The sequence below is a fragment of the Dipodomys ordii genome, unplaced genomic scaffold, assembly GCF_000151885.1.
Source record: "Dipodomys ordii isolate 6190 unplaced genomic scaffold, Dord_2.0 Scaffold11, whole genome shotgun sequence".
NCBI classification, from domain to species: Eukaryota; Metazoa; Chordata; class Mammalia; order Rodentia; family Heteromyidae; genus Dipodomys; species Dipodomys ordii.
In genome coordinates, this window is record NW_012267227.1 from 9,340,661 (window position 1) to 9,355,524 (window position 14,864).

At 34.4% G+C, this 14,864-nt stretch overlaps 1 protein-coding gene across 1 annotated transcript in view; it reads right to left on the bottom strand.

The window, feature by feature from the left end:
- Unc13c (unc-13 homolog C (C. elegans)) overlaps nt 1–14,864 on the bottom strand; it is a 276,186-nt gene that overhangs the window by 220,514 nt on the left and 40,808 nt on the right. The window contains exons 2-3 of the mRNA XM_013010022.1: nt 3,594–3,616; nt 2,955–3,019 (exon numbers count right to left, since the gene is read on the bottom strand). Of these exons, the coding sequence (XP_012865476.1) occupies nt 2,955–3,019; nt 3,594–3,616 (88 nt within the window). The remainder of the gene's footprint in view (nt 1–2,954; nt 3,020–3,593; nt 3,617–14,864) is intronic.

The window sequence follows — 14,864 nt, forward strand, 5'->3', positions numbered from 1 at the left end:
AGTGCTCCTGCTTCTGGAAATGAATGCCTTTGTAAAAAAAAATTCTTTCACATAACTTTTGGCAGATGATTCTGCTCTGGTGGATTGAAAAAAAAAACCACTGTACAATCTTATGAATAGAAATAAGTTCAATTTCTTCTTCCCTCTCATCCCCACCCAACATTAGTTACTGTTCATTCCTGTGCCAAGTATACCTGAGTCATCCTTTTCCAAGGTGGAGATTTTCTAATATATATATATATATATATAAAGATATACACACACATATATGTGTACACACAAGCACACACACATATATGTGTGTGACTTCAAAGACTGATACGCATTCTTCGTATCATTAGTCAGGCATTCAGACTTACAACTCACCTTTCCAAACACATAATCTACTCCTCTGAGTGTCATGTGCTGACACCACTGTCTAATACACTTTTGAGTTTTAATATGACTTTCTGGTGTCTATTTTCTTTTGCATGCCAAAAGTATATCGACATGCCAAAAACTATATCCACACATTGAAGTTCTGATTCAATGCTACCTCCTCCATAAGATCTGCTTTAATTATTCTAAATTAAAAACATTTCCAGCTGGGTGCCAGTGGCTCATGCCTATAATCCTAGCTACTCAGGAAGCAGAGATCTGAGGATCGTGATGGTTAAAGCCAGCCCGGACAGAAAAAAAATCCATGAGATTCTGATCTCCAATGAATTACTCAGCACTGGAAGTGGCACTGTGGCACTGTCCTCAAAGCAAAAGAGCACAAAGAGGCTCAGAGGCAGTGCCCCGGCCCTGAGTCCAAGTCCCAGCACTGGCAAAAAAAAAAAAACAACCCACAAAACAACAACAACAACAACAACAAAAACTCCTCTCTTAATATTGCAGAGTACTGTGTCCAGTTATTTATTAGCTGAGACCATATAAACAATGATGTAATATAAACAAGATTCTCATGTTTTATGGCAATTTTTCCATTGGAAATTAAAAGAATGCTATCTTTTAAGTAGCGGTAAAACTGTAACACAACATTCTATCTTCTTCAAGTTCAGAACACATGTAATTGGAAGAGCTGTTTAATTAGCTGATAAGCATAATTTGTTTAGGTAATAAAGGATTCATTTTGCCAATGTAGAGGAAGATTTGTTCTCATATTCCTGGATACCCAGCTCGACTCAGGACTTGTCTTACACCAGCGAGGGTAGCAAAGTGACAGGTGTTGCTCTCTAGCCCTGAGAGAGAATGACCCTGTATGTGTACAGCTGTTATGCTAGAATCCTGTCATTACCACTGAAGAAGCTTTTCTGGCCAACTGGATGATGAATGACACATCACCCAATTCTAGTTATCCCAGGCAATAGCCAGACATTGGAGCACTGTCCCCTTCCAGCTGACCAGGCATGAACGAATGAATGCAGATCAGACAAATCAGATTCAGTGCTTTAAGTCTCTGCAGTGGTTTGTTCATGGAATCAGAGACACTGGGTGATATTATGATAGGATACAACATTGGTAACAGACTCTTAAGACTAGAAGAGGGTTTCAAGATTTTTTTCTGGACCTTCTCTTTGTTAGACTCTGTATATTAGTTCTCTTGTCTTTCTTCATTTGGTACAACTTGAGATTCCTTTGCAACCTGTTTGGTTGCTCTGTTCGCTTTTTCTTTGGTCTATACTGTGATGAAATGTGTCATGAGCTACTAGACTAAGAGAATCAATATCATAAATGAGTTCGTTTATTCTATTTTGTAATTACCTACATTTATGATCCAACTACAAACTCACTCCTAAGATCTTGCTCTCTATTTTCTCAAGGTCTCTTGTGACATTGTGTTCCAGTTTTGAAACAGATATGTCTTGAGACCAGACACTGAGAAATTCTCTTGATGACTGAAAATTATCATTCCCCGCCCCACTATCATATTACCTAAATATTTTGAAAAGTCCTTTGAAAAGGCAATTTCTGGAAGAAGAATGATTTGGAAAGTATCAATGGAAGAAGCAAAAGTGACTTGCTTACGAAAAACACGGAGGTAGGATTTTGTGGCTTTGACAATGACAAGTCCCTGTTCCAAAAGGAGTGAAAAACCAAGCTGTGAGGAAGTGATGGGGGTCCTGGTGGGTATGAGAGGCAGGGTTTATAAGGTCATCAACTCCAAGGTCTGCACAATCTTCAAGTTGCAAAAACAATATAGCACAGTGACTAATATAACAGACTTTCAGATTAGATACTTGAGCTTAAAAACAAACTTTGCACTTAAGTATACTTTACTCGTAGGCCACGGTAAGAATCAAATGAGTCATTATACATGAACTAAGCAGAACAGTTTGTGGTAAACGATATAAAGATCCTAATTCAGAACTCTTGACTTTATATAGACATAGATGTAAGAGCAAGCATGCCAAAAAGGCCTACTACATACATGACAGAGTGATACCGCTATATAATTTGAGAGCTTCATCCATGATTTTCCTGATTCAATAGTACATATTTTGATACACTCACTAAATGTAACATATGTAACCATGACAAAAATAGTAATGATTAAGTCTTCTTCACGTTACTGACAAAGATGTTCATGCACACATTCATAAGTACAAGTAACTAGATTAAAACATAGCACTGTGACACAAATAGAAATACAACCCTGTCACCTTGTATAGTTATATTCATGTGTGACATGATCATGCTAAAACATTACTTGGTTAGATTACTTCAATTGCATTCCTTATAGATGTATATAGGAAATTATACATCTATATTCAGATTAGAATTTTTGACATGAGTCTGTGTCCCATTAATTTTAAAGAAAAAGTATATAATTGCTTTATAGTGAGGAAATAAAACCCGAAAGCAATAATGATCTAATGAATTACACCCTCCTGTAACACCCAGCCTTCTCTAAACACTTGACAAGTGTGATTTACCATAGAATGAGTTAGGAAGGTGATGAATGTACTTACCCACCAAATACCTGAAGTGCAGAAAATTTGGAAGCATCCAAGTCACTGCCACTTACTATCCGAGCCTTAAATGAAGAAGAGAAAAACAAACAGACCTTTAGCACACTATGGCTGGCTGGATGCATAGCTTGGACACAGGTCAACTGCACTACACACGTAACACCTAGTATGACAGATGCTAAGCAGGGTCAGCTCCAAGTCAAAGCTGTATTTTGTGCATGTGGGTTTTGAAATTAGCCATCCGCATTGAAACAAAAGCACTGGCAGAGTCCAGGAGGAAAATACATCATATTGCAAATACTCTTTGCCCTTAAAACTTGATTATGGACAATGAAGATCACGAATCAGTCAGCAAGGTCATGGCCTAGCCAGACTTAAGGACAGATGCTGTGTTTGACCGTAGCAGACCCCTCAGTTTGCAAGTATAAGCTAAGGTAAGCGCAGCTGGCAAGGTGTGACCTCTTCAGAAATGCAACATATTGAAGGCACACTTTAAAGGACAACCAAAGAATGGAAAGCCAGGATGACATGCACATTTCAGGAATAAAACAGAGAAACCAAACAGGTCTAAGATGTCACAAACGAACATGTACAAAAGACAAGATCCCTCAGGAGGGAAGAAAATGTATGATTGAAAACCTTTTCATCCATAGAACTGCTATCTGAAAGAGAATTGGGAAAAGAAGGGATAAGTGTTAGATGGAGTACTTTTCAAGGAATCATTTAAACATACACATGAATAAAGTACTATTGTAAAATTGTTTTAAAAAGCACAACAGGTTTCAAGACTGAACCCCAAGGGAATAGCAATAGTTGGGCCCACAATTTAATAGAGCTGGAAAATGTGCCTAAATGCTTGAAAAGTATATAATGGCAACTGCTAGATTTAGTGAATGAAAACATGTCATTTTGAGAAAAGAACACAGCTGGAAAATCAGAAATCCTGGGCTCCAATCAAGGCTCTGCCACTTACTAAGGACAATGGGAACACTACTAAATTCTCTAGCATGTAAGCCCAACTTTGAAATCCCAACACTGTTGGCAAGATCAACTAAGTAAATATTTGTGGGTGTAAACCGCAGACAACAATATAACATCCAGTTATTAAAGGATTATTTCACTGTGGTTTCTCATATCATAAAGCTAAAAATGAATGTAAACGACTCTGTCTTACTGATGTCTAAAAGTGTTCATGACTTAAGATCACAAAGTTAGTAAATGGCAGAAATAAAACAGAAACGGATCCTCTATTTGTATATTTTAGATCCAGTGTTTTGGGTGAATCTTACAAAGCAACAAAGGTGGTTGGTCTACAGTCTTCCAATGCAGTTTATGATAAAGTATAGGGCTGATACTTTAAGGTTCCAAGAGCTCACGAGCCTAAGCAGATAGACAACAACTATTAGGTAGTTATTATTATTGCTGCTTTCAAAAGAAGCTATACATCTTCCTGGGGTCATAGGAATAAAATAATTTTTACTTCATGTAGAATGACTGTTCTTAAACTTATTCAACTGTGCTTATTAAGAATAAAGCTGGAGCGAGAGCCCTATGGGTAGAAACTTGGCAGGATGTTGGATCTAGAGTGACCTTGGAGTTGAGTCCAATTCTTTTTCTGGAGATGAATCTCAGAAAGATCATTGCCCAAGGTCGTGTACCTCAACAATGATACTGATGCCAGTTTCAAATACATGAGTTTCTCTGACTCATTAAGTATGGATTGATTACCCTAACTAAATATTTTGGTGCAGATTTTTCTAATACCTCAGGGTTATTTCCTTAAATATAAAACATAGTTCAATTATCTTTTAAGGTAATAAAGGGAAAATATTATTTATGAGTGTATAAATATATCAAATACAACTTTGTATTATTTCAGAAGAATAATACAACCACATTGAAGAATACCTTATCCCAAAGATGATTTAAAAACATTGAAAAACTAACTGAATATGACACAACTAATCATACATCTTTTCTTCAGAAATTATGTACCTGAACTGCAACAGTTATCAAAAAGTCATTTGATTTCAATTTCTAAATGGTTCTTAGAAACTTCTTTAGCATGGGATTGCAATGGCTCTTCCTTAAGTTGAATATAATTTTTAAAAACTCTTATTTAAAGTTCAGAATCATCAATATGCATGAAATATTAGCACATTTCCATCAAGAAAACAAAACTCTTTTGTTATTATTTTAACTCACTTCTGGAAATTCTGGCCAATTTAAAAAGTATTTAAACAATGAATTAAAACATAAGCAGAAATAAATGACATAAATAGAAGAAATCAAGATGTAAAATTGCTCTTTATCAGGATTATAATCTTATCTCCAGGAAACAAAAACAAACAAAACATATGGGGAATTATCAAAGTTAATTTAAAATAGTTAATGAAGTAGTATATAACAAAATAGTAATTAATGATAGCTATTTCCTATACATTAGCAGTTGATGGTTCAGTAAAAAGATCTGATTTCAAATATTCCATATTTTGAATAAATACTTTTTAATCCATTGTTTCCCATTAAGATCTGTCTTCCCCAATCATCCCACTTGAACAAAAGTAATCTTACCAAGGTCATCAATCACAATGTAGATGCTCAACCCAGCAATGTATTGATTCAGTCATATATAATATGCATTGGTTATCAATGAATTAATTTCCATGTTTACTTTTAAACTTTCTTTCTTTCCTTTGTTTCTTGGACTTCTTACCTTCCTACATGCGATATTCAGTCCCTCTGCCCTCCCTAAAACACAAACATGACCCACCACTGCCTGCTTCATAACCCACTCAACGTCTCAATGAAAGAAAATCAGACGCAGGATTAAGACTGTCCCATGGTCCCTCATTTCTCTTTCACTTCTTAAACTTCAGTCAGAATCAAAATACTGAAGTTCCATTTCTGTATTATGTCCTTTGAAAATTATACACCTTTGTATTTTCCGTTTTCTTCTTTAAAATTTTTTTCTCCCTTCCTCATTCAGCCACATACCTGATACCTTCCAGAACTCTGCTGGAGCAAACTTCTTCCCCTGAAACATGTGTTGATTTGGGGTTCAAGGACCTAGCACTACAGACTACAAACCTCCAGAACCTAAGCACCTTGAAATTAGTAGAATTTTCATCTTGCTCTCTTAACTTTTTACAATATTGCAAAAATGAGCATCTTCATCTCATGCATATACCATAAGGCCCCATAGATTTAAAAAATTAAATATAAAATAAATGAAGAAAAACAAAATATAGAAAAAATACCTATTACATATACAGAATGATATATTGAAATTTAGATATTGGATAATTCAACTGTGGCAATGAAGCATGAAAAAAAATTCAATTTACTAAAACTATACCATATTATTGAAGAGTTAACAAGAAATAGAATAAAGCTGATTTTTTATGAAATTAGGAATAATTTCTAAGACTACTGAAGATATCATAAATCAAATACTATCTGGGTACAGGACTGTACAAATTTAATACATTTAATAAAAGTTTCAGAAACCTTTTAGTAATACTTTCACTAGTGAATTCCAGTTTGGAGAGTTAATGCTAAGAAAATTGTTTTTGTTACAGGTTGAATTATGTTTTTCCAATGTTTATTTGTTGAACCCCTAATCCCTAATACCACAGAATGTGGTTTTGTTTAAAAGCCGGGTGTTGGTGGCTCATGCCTATAATCCTAGCTACTCAGGAGGCTGAGATCTAAAGATTGCGGTTCAAAGCCAGCCCGGGCAGGAAAGACCATGAGACTCCTAACTCCAATAAACCACTAGAAAACCAGAAGTGGCACTATAGCTCAAGTGGTAGAGCGCTAGCCTTGAGCTGAAGAGCTGAGGGACAGCGCCCAGGCCCAGAGTTCAAGCCCCACAACCGACAAAACAAAACAAAAAAACTGGGTAATTGAAGAGGTAATTAATTACCATAATATTAAAGTGGATGAATTCTTCCTTAATACCTTTAAATAGAGCATGTCCCTGTCAACGTTTGATCTTGGCCTCTCATCCTTCAGTTTTTATGACAATATAAGTGCCATTCGAAGCCAATTCTTTGTAGTACTATGTAACAGTACTAGCCAATTTTAAATACTTAAAAATAATTCATGCATAAAGAAGAACATTTCTTCATTGCTTGCAATTCCAAAATGGAAAAAGAACCTTATAGGACAGAGTATAGATGAATGGATTAAAAAATCTATGACTTTGATAATAATTTGTGACCACTAATATTGATGCATTTAATGAGTATGCAAAAATGTAGGAAATGGTACAGCATATGTAGTAAAACCTGGGAAGTAACATTTTGTTTATAGCATAGTAATACTTATATGAAACAAAAAAATGTTTGAAAGCAGCATTACCAGAATGTTAACTACACCAGTAGGACAGCATATTCTTTTCTATCTCTTTTAATATTTTCTAAGATCCTTTTACTTAGAATGATATTATCTTTTAAATGGCAAAATGATACAGTGTTTCATCCAACAATAATAGAATACATATTCTGTCAAAGTATCCATGCAGCACTTTCAAAGACATTATGTGTTGGGCTACAAAACAAATATCAACCAATTTAAGATTGAAATTATATCAAATATCTTTCTGACTATAATATATGAAACTTAAGTAAAACAAAAAAATTTAGAAAATTGACAAAGATGTGGAACGCAAACACCATACTCCTAAACAAGCAGTGGGCAAAGAAGTAATCAGATGCTCAACAAAATAATCTTAATCAAATGTACCAGCAACATATCAAACTGATGAGTTTTACATATTACGTGCAAATATGGAAATAACAGAATAAAAACTTTCCCTTTCTGAAATTAATATATGCTATAAAAACTTATGAAATCAGCAAAAGCAGTTCTTAGAGATGAATTTATGATTAAGTTACCATATTATTTTAAAAACTGTCAAATGAGCAATATTAGTTTATATTTCAAGGAACAGAAATACAGGGCAAGCTAATTTCAATAGAAAGAAAGATACAAAAAATAGAGAAGAAATGGATCAGACACAAGGATAATAACAGAAAATATAAAATTAGTTTTTTTCTAAAGATAGACAAAATTTCAAACTCTTAGCTAGATTAACCTAGCTACAAAAAAGAGGACTCAAGTAAATAGAATAATACATTATAATTAATAAAAATACAAAGGACCAACAGGGACTACCATGAATAATTACATACAATGAAATGGAAAATCTAAAAATTGATTACTAGAAATAGACAACCTAACAAGAATAAAAATTGGAACAAACCAATAAGCAAAACATCCCAACAATGAAAACCTCATATATAAGTTCTGGCAACCAGTGAAAGAATTAGTGCCAATTTTCTCAAAGTCTTTCTTAAACTTGAAAAAAAAAAAAAACACTTCCAGTCTCAGTTTATAAAGACACAGTATTTATCCTTACACCAAAGTCATATAAGGGTAATACAAGGAAAGAAAATTACAAGATAATATTCATGATGAATATAGATGAAAAAAATTCCTCAACAAAAGTTGAACAAAAGTATACAGGATCATTTGCACTGAGCACTGGTGGTTCACACTTGTAATCCGAGTTAGTGAGGAGGCTAAGATCTGAAGATTGTAGCTTGAAGCCAGTCTGGACAGAAAAAGTCTGTGAGATTCTTATCTCAATCTACTCAGCAAAAAGCCTTAAGTGGAACTGTGGCTCAAGGGGTAGTATGCAGATAAGCGTTCAAGCCATGTAATGGCACAAATAAATAAATGCATGAAAAGGAACATATACTATAATCAAGTGAGATTCATTTCTAGACTGCAGGGTTAGTTCATTATTCACAAATCAAGGATAAAGAAATACATAGTCTCAAATTGTCATGAAAGTAACATGAAAAATAATATATACCTAATGATAATAAAAGCCAAGTGTGACATGCCCATAACTAACATTATACCCAAAGTGAAGAGCTGAAAGCTTTTTTTCCTAAGGTCAGGTGCTCCAGGATGTCTACTCTCAACCATTTCTATTCAACACAGAAGCATCAGCCAGAGAGGTCACACAAATTAAAGAAAGTGCAGGCATTTAAACCGGATATGAAGACTTTAAATTCAGTTTGCTCTACATTAACATGTAGAATGCATGTTAACCGAAATTGTTTAAAGAGAATTATGCAGAATACATGTTGATATAAATTATTTAAATAGGAATTAAGTAGATAGATATTAATTCAAATCACTTAAAGAAAATTATGTCAACAAGAAAGAAGTAAAAAGCAGACAGTAAAAGACAAATTGTATTTGTTCTATGTGTGAAATCTTAAAAAAAAAAGGAACTCTTGGAAGTAGATGTTACAATGGCAATTATTGTTTGGGGCTAGATGTAGGTGGGAAATGGAAGTTGTGGGTCAGAGTATTCAAACTTTCAGTTGTAAAATCAGTATGTTCCAGGGATCTAATCTGAAGCATGCGAATATAGCTAATAATGGTGTATTGTTCAGAATTCTCACTGTGCACGTGCACACATGCACACCCACGCGTGCCCACGCATACACACACACACAGACACATAGATATAGAAATATGGCCATTAAAACTACTGATGAATTTACTAATTTTATTGTAATCATATTTATATAATTATGTTACGCATAACACACAATTAACATACACAATTTTATCAGTTATATGTTAATAATTCTGAGAAAAATTTAAAAGTAAAGATAGAATATGCAAAAGGCCTATTGCTTTAGCAGTGTGATGAAGACATAACATATATAACAATATAAACCACTCATCTGTATATGTGCCTATGCAAATAGAATGTATATATAAATTTTCATAAATATGTAAATATATGATGTGTGTCCCAGAAATAAATATATATACACAAAGGTTTTGGTTCCTGATAAATTGCTTTTTATACTCTTGATGATTATTGGGTTCAAATGTTGGCTAAGTCACTCATTAAATAGTGAAAACTCCCTATTATGCTGCTCCCAGTATTTCCTGTCTTGAATGTTACATTCTCTCAGACATGGCAGTTCAGTGATAATTTCATTAATGCTAGGCATATGTACATCTATTTACTGAATCATTTTAAACCCTATGAGATTGAAATCATGTTCTAGTACTATACATTTTTTATATCTCAGAATTCTATAAGCAAGGTATTTAAAATTTAAAGAATCTATAAAATATTTACTAACTGAACACTATTCTGTTCAACCATGCTATACCAAAACTCAAGTAATTAGAATCATCAATGTATAGGAATGCTGTGGGCCTGGATCCGGTAAGGATTAAAGTCATCCAAGTTTCATCAATGAGCCATTTTGAGAAGAAAATTTGAATGTGATCTAAGGTAATACATCATTTACTAATCCTCAGTTTTCTTTTATATGTCTATGTCATAAAGGACATGACTTTTGTTTGGGTGTGGTAATGCATGCTTGCAATATCATTCCAGTGGAAGATACAAGAGGATCATGCGTTTGAGGCCAGCCTAAGCTACATTGTAAGACCCTTTATTAAAGAAACAAACAGGCCAAAAAGAAAAAAAGACATGGCCTTTAAAATGTGTGTAGCATACTTAAATGTTACCATGGTGCAGAGAAAATCATCATTTAAATCAGAGGATTGTGGAATTGCTACTAGCTTTCATAGAGTATCTGTTGTTTTCAAGAGAGTCTGGTAATCAATTTACGTGTGTGTGTGTGTGTGTGTGTGTGTGTGTGTGTGTGTGTGTGTGTGTGTGTGTGTGTGTGTGTGTGTGTGTGTGTGTGTGTGTGTGTGTGTGTGTGTGTGTGTGTGTGTGTGTGTGTGTGTGTGTGTGTGTGTGTGTGTGTGTGTGTGTGTGTGTGTGTGTGTAGGTAGGTAGGGGGTGGTTTATGTATACATTTTGGGGCTGTTTAGTTTTAGTTATTTTTAACTATTCTAAAACAGCAATATGCAGTTCTAATTATTGCAACTTCTTACTTTAATTTTCAATCCAAGATTTAAAATGAAGAATACCATGAAAAAAAATAGTCACAATATTCTTTTAAAAACAACTAAGACATGTATTTTGATAAACGACTTGCTAACTTTATATAATTCTATATGACATTACCCTTATTTTAAATATAGTAGTGCAATGCTTTTGATTTGGTAACCTGTAAAGGAGAACTTAAGTTTTGGGGAATGCAACTTTCCTTTTAAAATAACCTTCTTCATGACATATAGCGAGAAACATGCAAGAGCCAGACACTGCCCCTCTCTGTACCAGCCAGAATTTTGCAAAGTAGGTTTTTGTCTGAAAAGTCAGAAACAAAGAGAACACTTTTTAATTGTCCTTTTGTTTTGTCTGCCAGTCAACTACCATTTTTAATATCATCCAATTCACACAAGTTGAGTTGTAATTTTGGCCTATTTAAAACTGAGACTCATAGTAAGTATCTCAATGTCTTTTCTGAGGAGGGAGGGAAAAAGAATGACTAAGAGACATCTTATGAGACAGAAGAAACTGCACATAATGCATAAAATAATTAGCTTTACTTGAAGATAGGAGGTGACTGTTTTGCTGAACCTTCAGAAAAATAAGAGGACCAATATGTGTGTGAGATGATGCTTAGATGGTACTTTTACTCTGCACAAGTTCACTGCAAGTTACCAAGTAAACTTTCAAATCGGAATCACTTTTTAACAGCAAAGCCTGTAAATAGTCTTACTCGATGTGATTGTTTTTGTACAAGATTTAGAGGAGTTTAGATGGTCACTGGGGTATTGCAAGCTCTTGTTTCAACATTTATTCTCTTTAAGACATCCTGAGAATCAGTAACGATTAATTTTTATAAGAAAGGAAATTATCCATTCTGAGAAGCCCAAACTCAAGTCCTCAGAGTGCATTCTACATATATTATCTCCTGCATCTATCAACATGAATCTCAGAGGTCTTATTAGTCTTTTGGATTTCGAATAAAGGTAGATGCTATGTAACGGGAATGACTAGATTTCTTATATCTGCTTAATGAGTCAAGGGATCTGGAAAGACTATTGTACTGACAAATAGAATTATTAGCGGCCTAAAGAATGACTCCAACACACATTGCAGTCACTGCCTTTCACATTTCCTCAAATCTGGAAGCATCTTTCTAGCGACATTTCTACTTGGGTAACTCCAGGCATTTCAAACATAAAACTAGAGTTGAGCTGATCCTCTGCCCATCTTCCTCCTACATTTTGTTTAAAAGAGGACAATGGATTTCCATTCAGCCATTGAGCCAAAAGCCATGAGAAATTTTAGACTCTTGATTTCTTAATGTTTATTCAAATTATTCCATTTTCTCTCACATAGGGCAAGTCTAGATGAAACCTCCCTGGAATACCTGTGGTAGCTAGACACAAATTATAAACATATAATATATACAACATTGCATGCATATACACAAACAAACTGACTATAGTGTATGCAGGAAAGGATTCCAGTGGTGTAACTCTTTTGAATACCTTACAGTTTAACAAAATGGATGCAAGAGAGCTGAAACATGAGTTGTGGGGAGGATAGGACTAAAGGGCAGGGCAGGTGGGAGAATGCAGTCATTATATTTAATGTATATATATGAAAATAGAATCAGACTTGAAGGGATAGGAGAAATTGGGAAGATTGATATAGTAGGTGCCATTGATTGAGATGAATTTTGTTCTCAAACTGACAGGCTGAATTGGAACTCATTTATACAAGTATTTAAAGATAATATCAGAATAAATAATCAACTCTTTTTTAAGGAATATAATTATGCAGATTATTTATATACAAAGAATGGCCCTTGCTATGACGTAGACAGTCCAGATTGTCTACATTCATGGAAAACTACAGCCTTGAAAACTCCAGCTTATTGCTGAGGTGATCTTAGACCACAGAATCAACATCTATCTTTAACATGCTCCATGGAAAACAAATCTAGTAAAAAAAAGTCAGCCATGTCCCCTCATTCCAGTTGGCTTGATATTTTAAGGTAGTTTGACCTGTATTTTCACATCATACAGTGGCTGGATAATCTTATAACCAAGAAAAACCTTTGAACTCAGATTGTCTGGGTTCAAACTCAAGATTAATAACTGAAGATCAACTCTTTTAAAAAAAGGGAAAAACAGATGGGATGAACTTCGTGTCTTTCTCATCCTGACATGAAGTAATTCCATTTTGGTCTTCTCTATATGTTGGAATTATAAGTAACTTATTTAAAAAGTTATGTTCCTCTGCTTTAAAATATTTATAAAGCACATTCATAAGCAATAGGGGAAGAAGTAGGGAAGTAGTAGTAGGGGAAGAGGTAGTAACACAGTGGCAGTGGCAGTAAAATCAATAATGGGATGCTCTGTCTGTGCTATCAGCCAGATAACTAAAAGAAAACAAGTGGGGGAGTAAGAGGGTGGGGGCAGGGGGGGAGATGGGAAGGGATGGGAAGGGGAAACAAAGGAGGCAACAACGCTTGATAAGAAATGTATTCATTATCTTGCCTATGTAATTGTAACCCTTCTGTATGGTATTTTCACAGTTTTAAAAAAAAAGAAAAAGGTTAGAAATAGAATAGATAGATATTGAAGTTATCAAAAAGAATTTTATAAATTATATTAAGTGAAGTAAGCCAAGCCCAAAGAAACATAGGCCTCATGGTTTCCCTTATTTGTAATATCTAGTATATGTATGAGTCAAGCAGAAAAGGTCAGATGAGGTGATGTTAGGGAAATGAACCCTAAGATATGTATTCAAATGCTTTTTTTCTTTCATGCATTTGTTTCTAACACATTTATAAGATTATTTCTTTGTTGCTTTGTATGTCCCTCCCCCACAGTATAACCCCTGCTTTCACTGTATTTGATGTCGGTATAATTTGTGGAGGGGAAGGGGAAAAACAAGTCGTTTAAATAAGGATACAGGTGGGCCCGTTGCAACAATGAGAAGTACAAGTTTTCATGTTGAAAACGAACTTTACAACTTTGGTGGTGGTGGGGGGAGGATTGGGTGGGGGGGCGGAGGGAGGATGGGAAGGGATGGGAAGGGGAAACAAAGGAGGAGGCTACAATGGTTGATAAGAAATGTACTCATTATCTTGCTCATCTAATTGTAACCCCTCTGTACAGTATTTTCACAATAAAAAATAAAAATTAAAAAAAGAATTTTATAAAAACTATGGTGTGTTGAACAAAACTTATGGTGATCAATTTTACCATAAAACAAAAATTTATGGAAATCAAGAGATCCTCAAATTAAAATAACAAAACACTAAAATGAATTTAAGCTCTTATAGTTATCAGGCTGTTGAGTGCTTCAGTACACATATAAGATCTATGAACTTTATTACATGTGTAGTATATATAAAATGCCAACAAATGTATTTCTAAATTTATTCCTCCTGTAGTGTGGAAAATACAGTAGGGAATGTAGAGGGCTGGGCAGGAAAATACGGAGAAGATTTAAGCCATGTAGTTAGCCACCAAAAGAGATAGTAGAATGGATCCGGTGATAACGACAGACAAAAAATGGCAAGTAGAAAAGTTGTGCAATAATATTAACTGAATTGCTACTATAATTGTAAGGTAAAGAATTTATTTTCTTGCAAATATTAAGTTTGACATTTCTATGAAAGATCTGTTATATAGGCACACCTGGGAATTAAATTCAGGTGGGAAATGGTGACTAAACATATAAACCAAGATCATAGTGTAAAACTATAGAGAAAAAACATAAGCTGAATGAAATAGGGAGAAAATAGACAAGAGGAAAAGTCCAGGTCCTGAAATGTACCACTTTTTAGAATGTGGATGCAGTAAAGAACTAAAGGTATTTCTAGAAAGGGAACAGCCAGCAAATAGAAGAAAAGTCAGGTAAACATGGTGTCTGGGAAGCCAACAATGGAAAATGTGTTAATAAGGATGGAGTAGACAACAGTA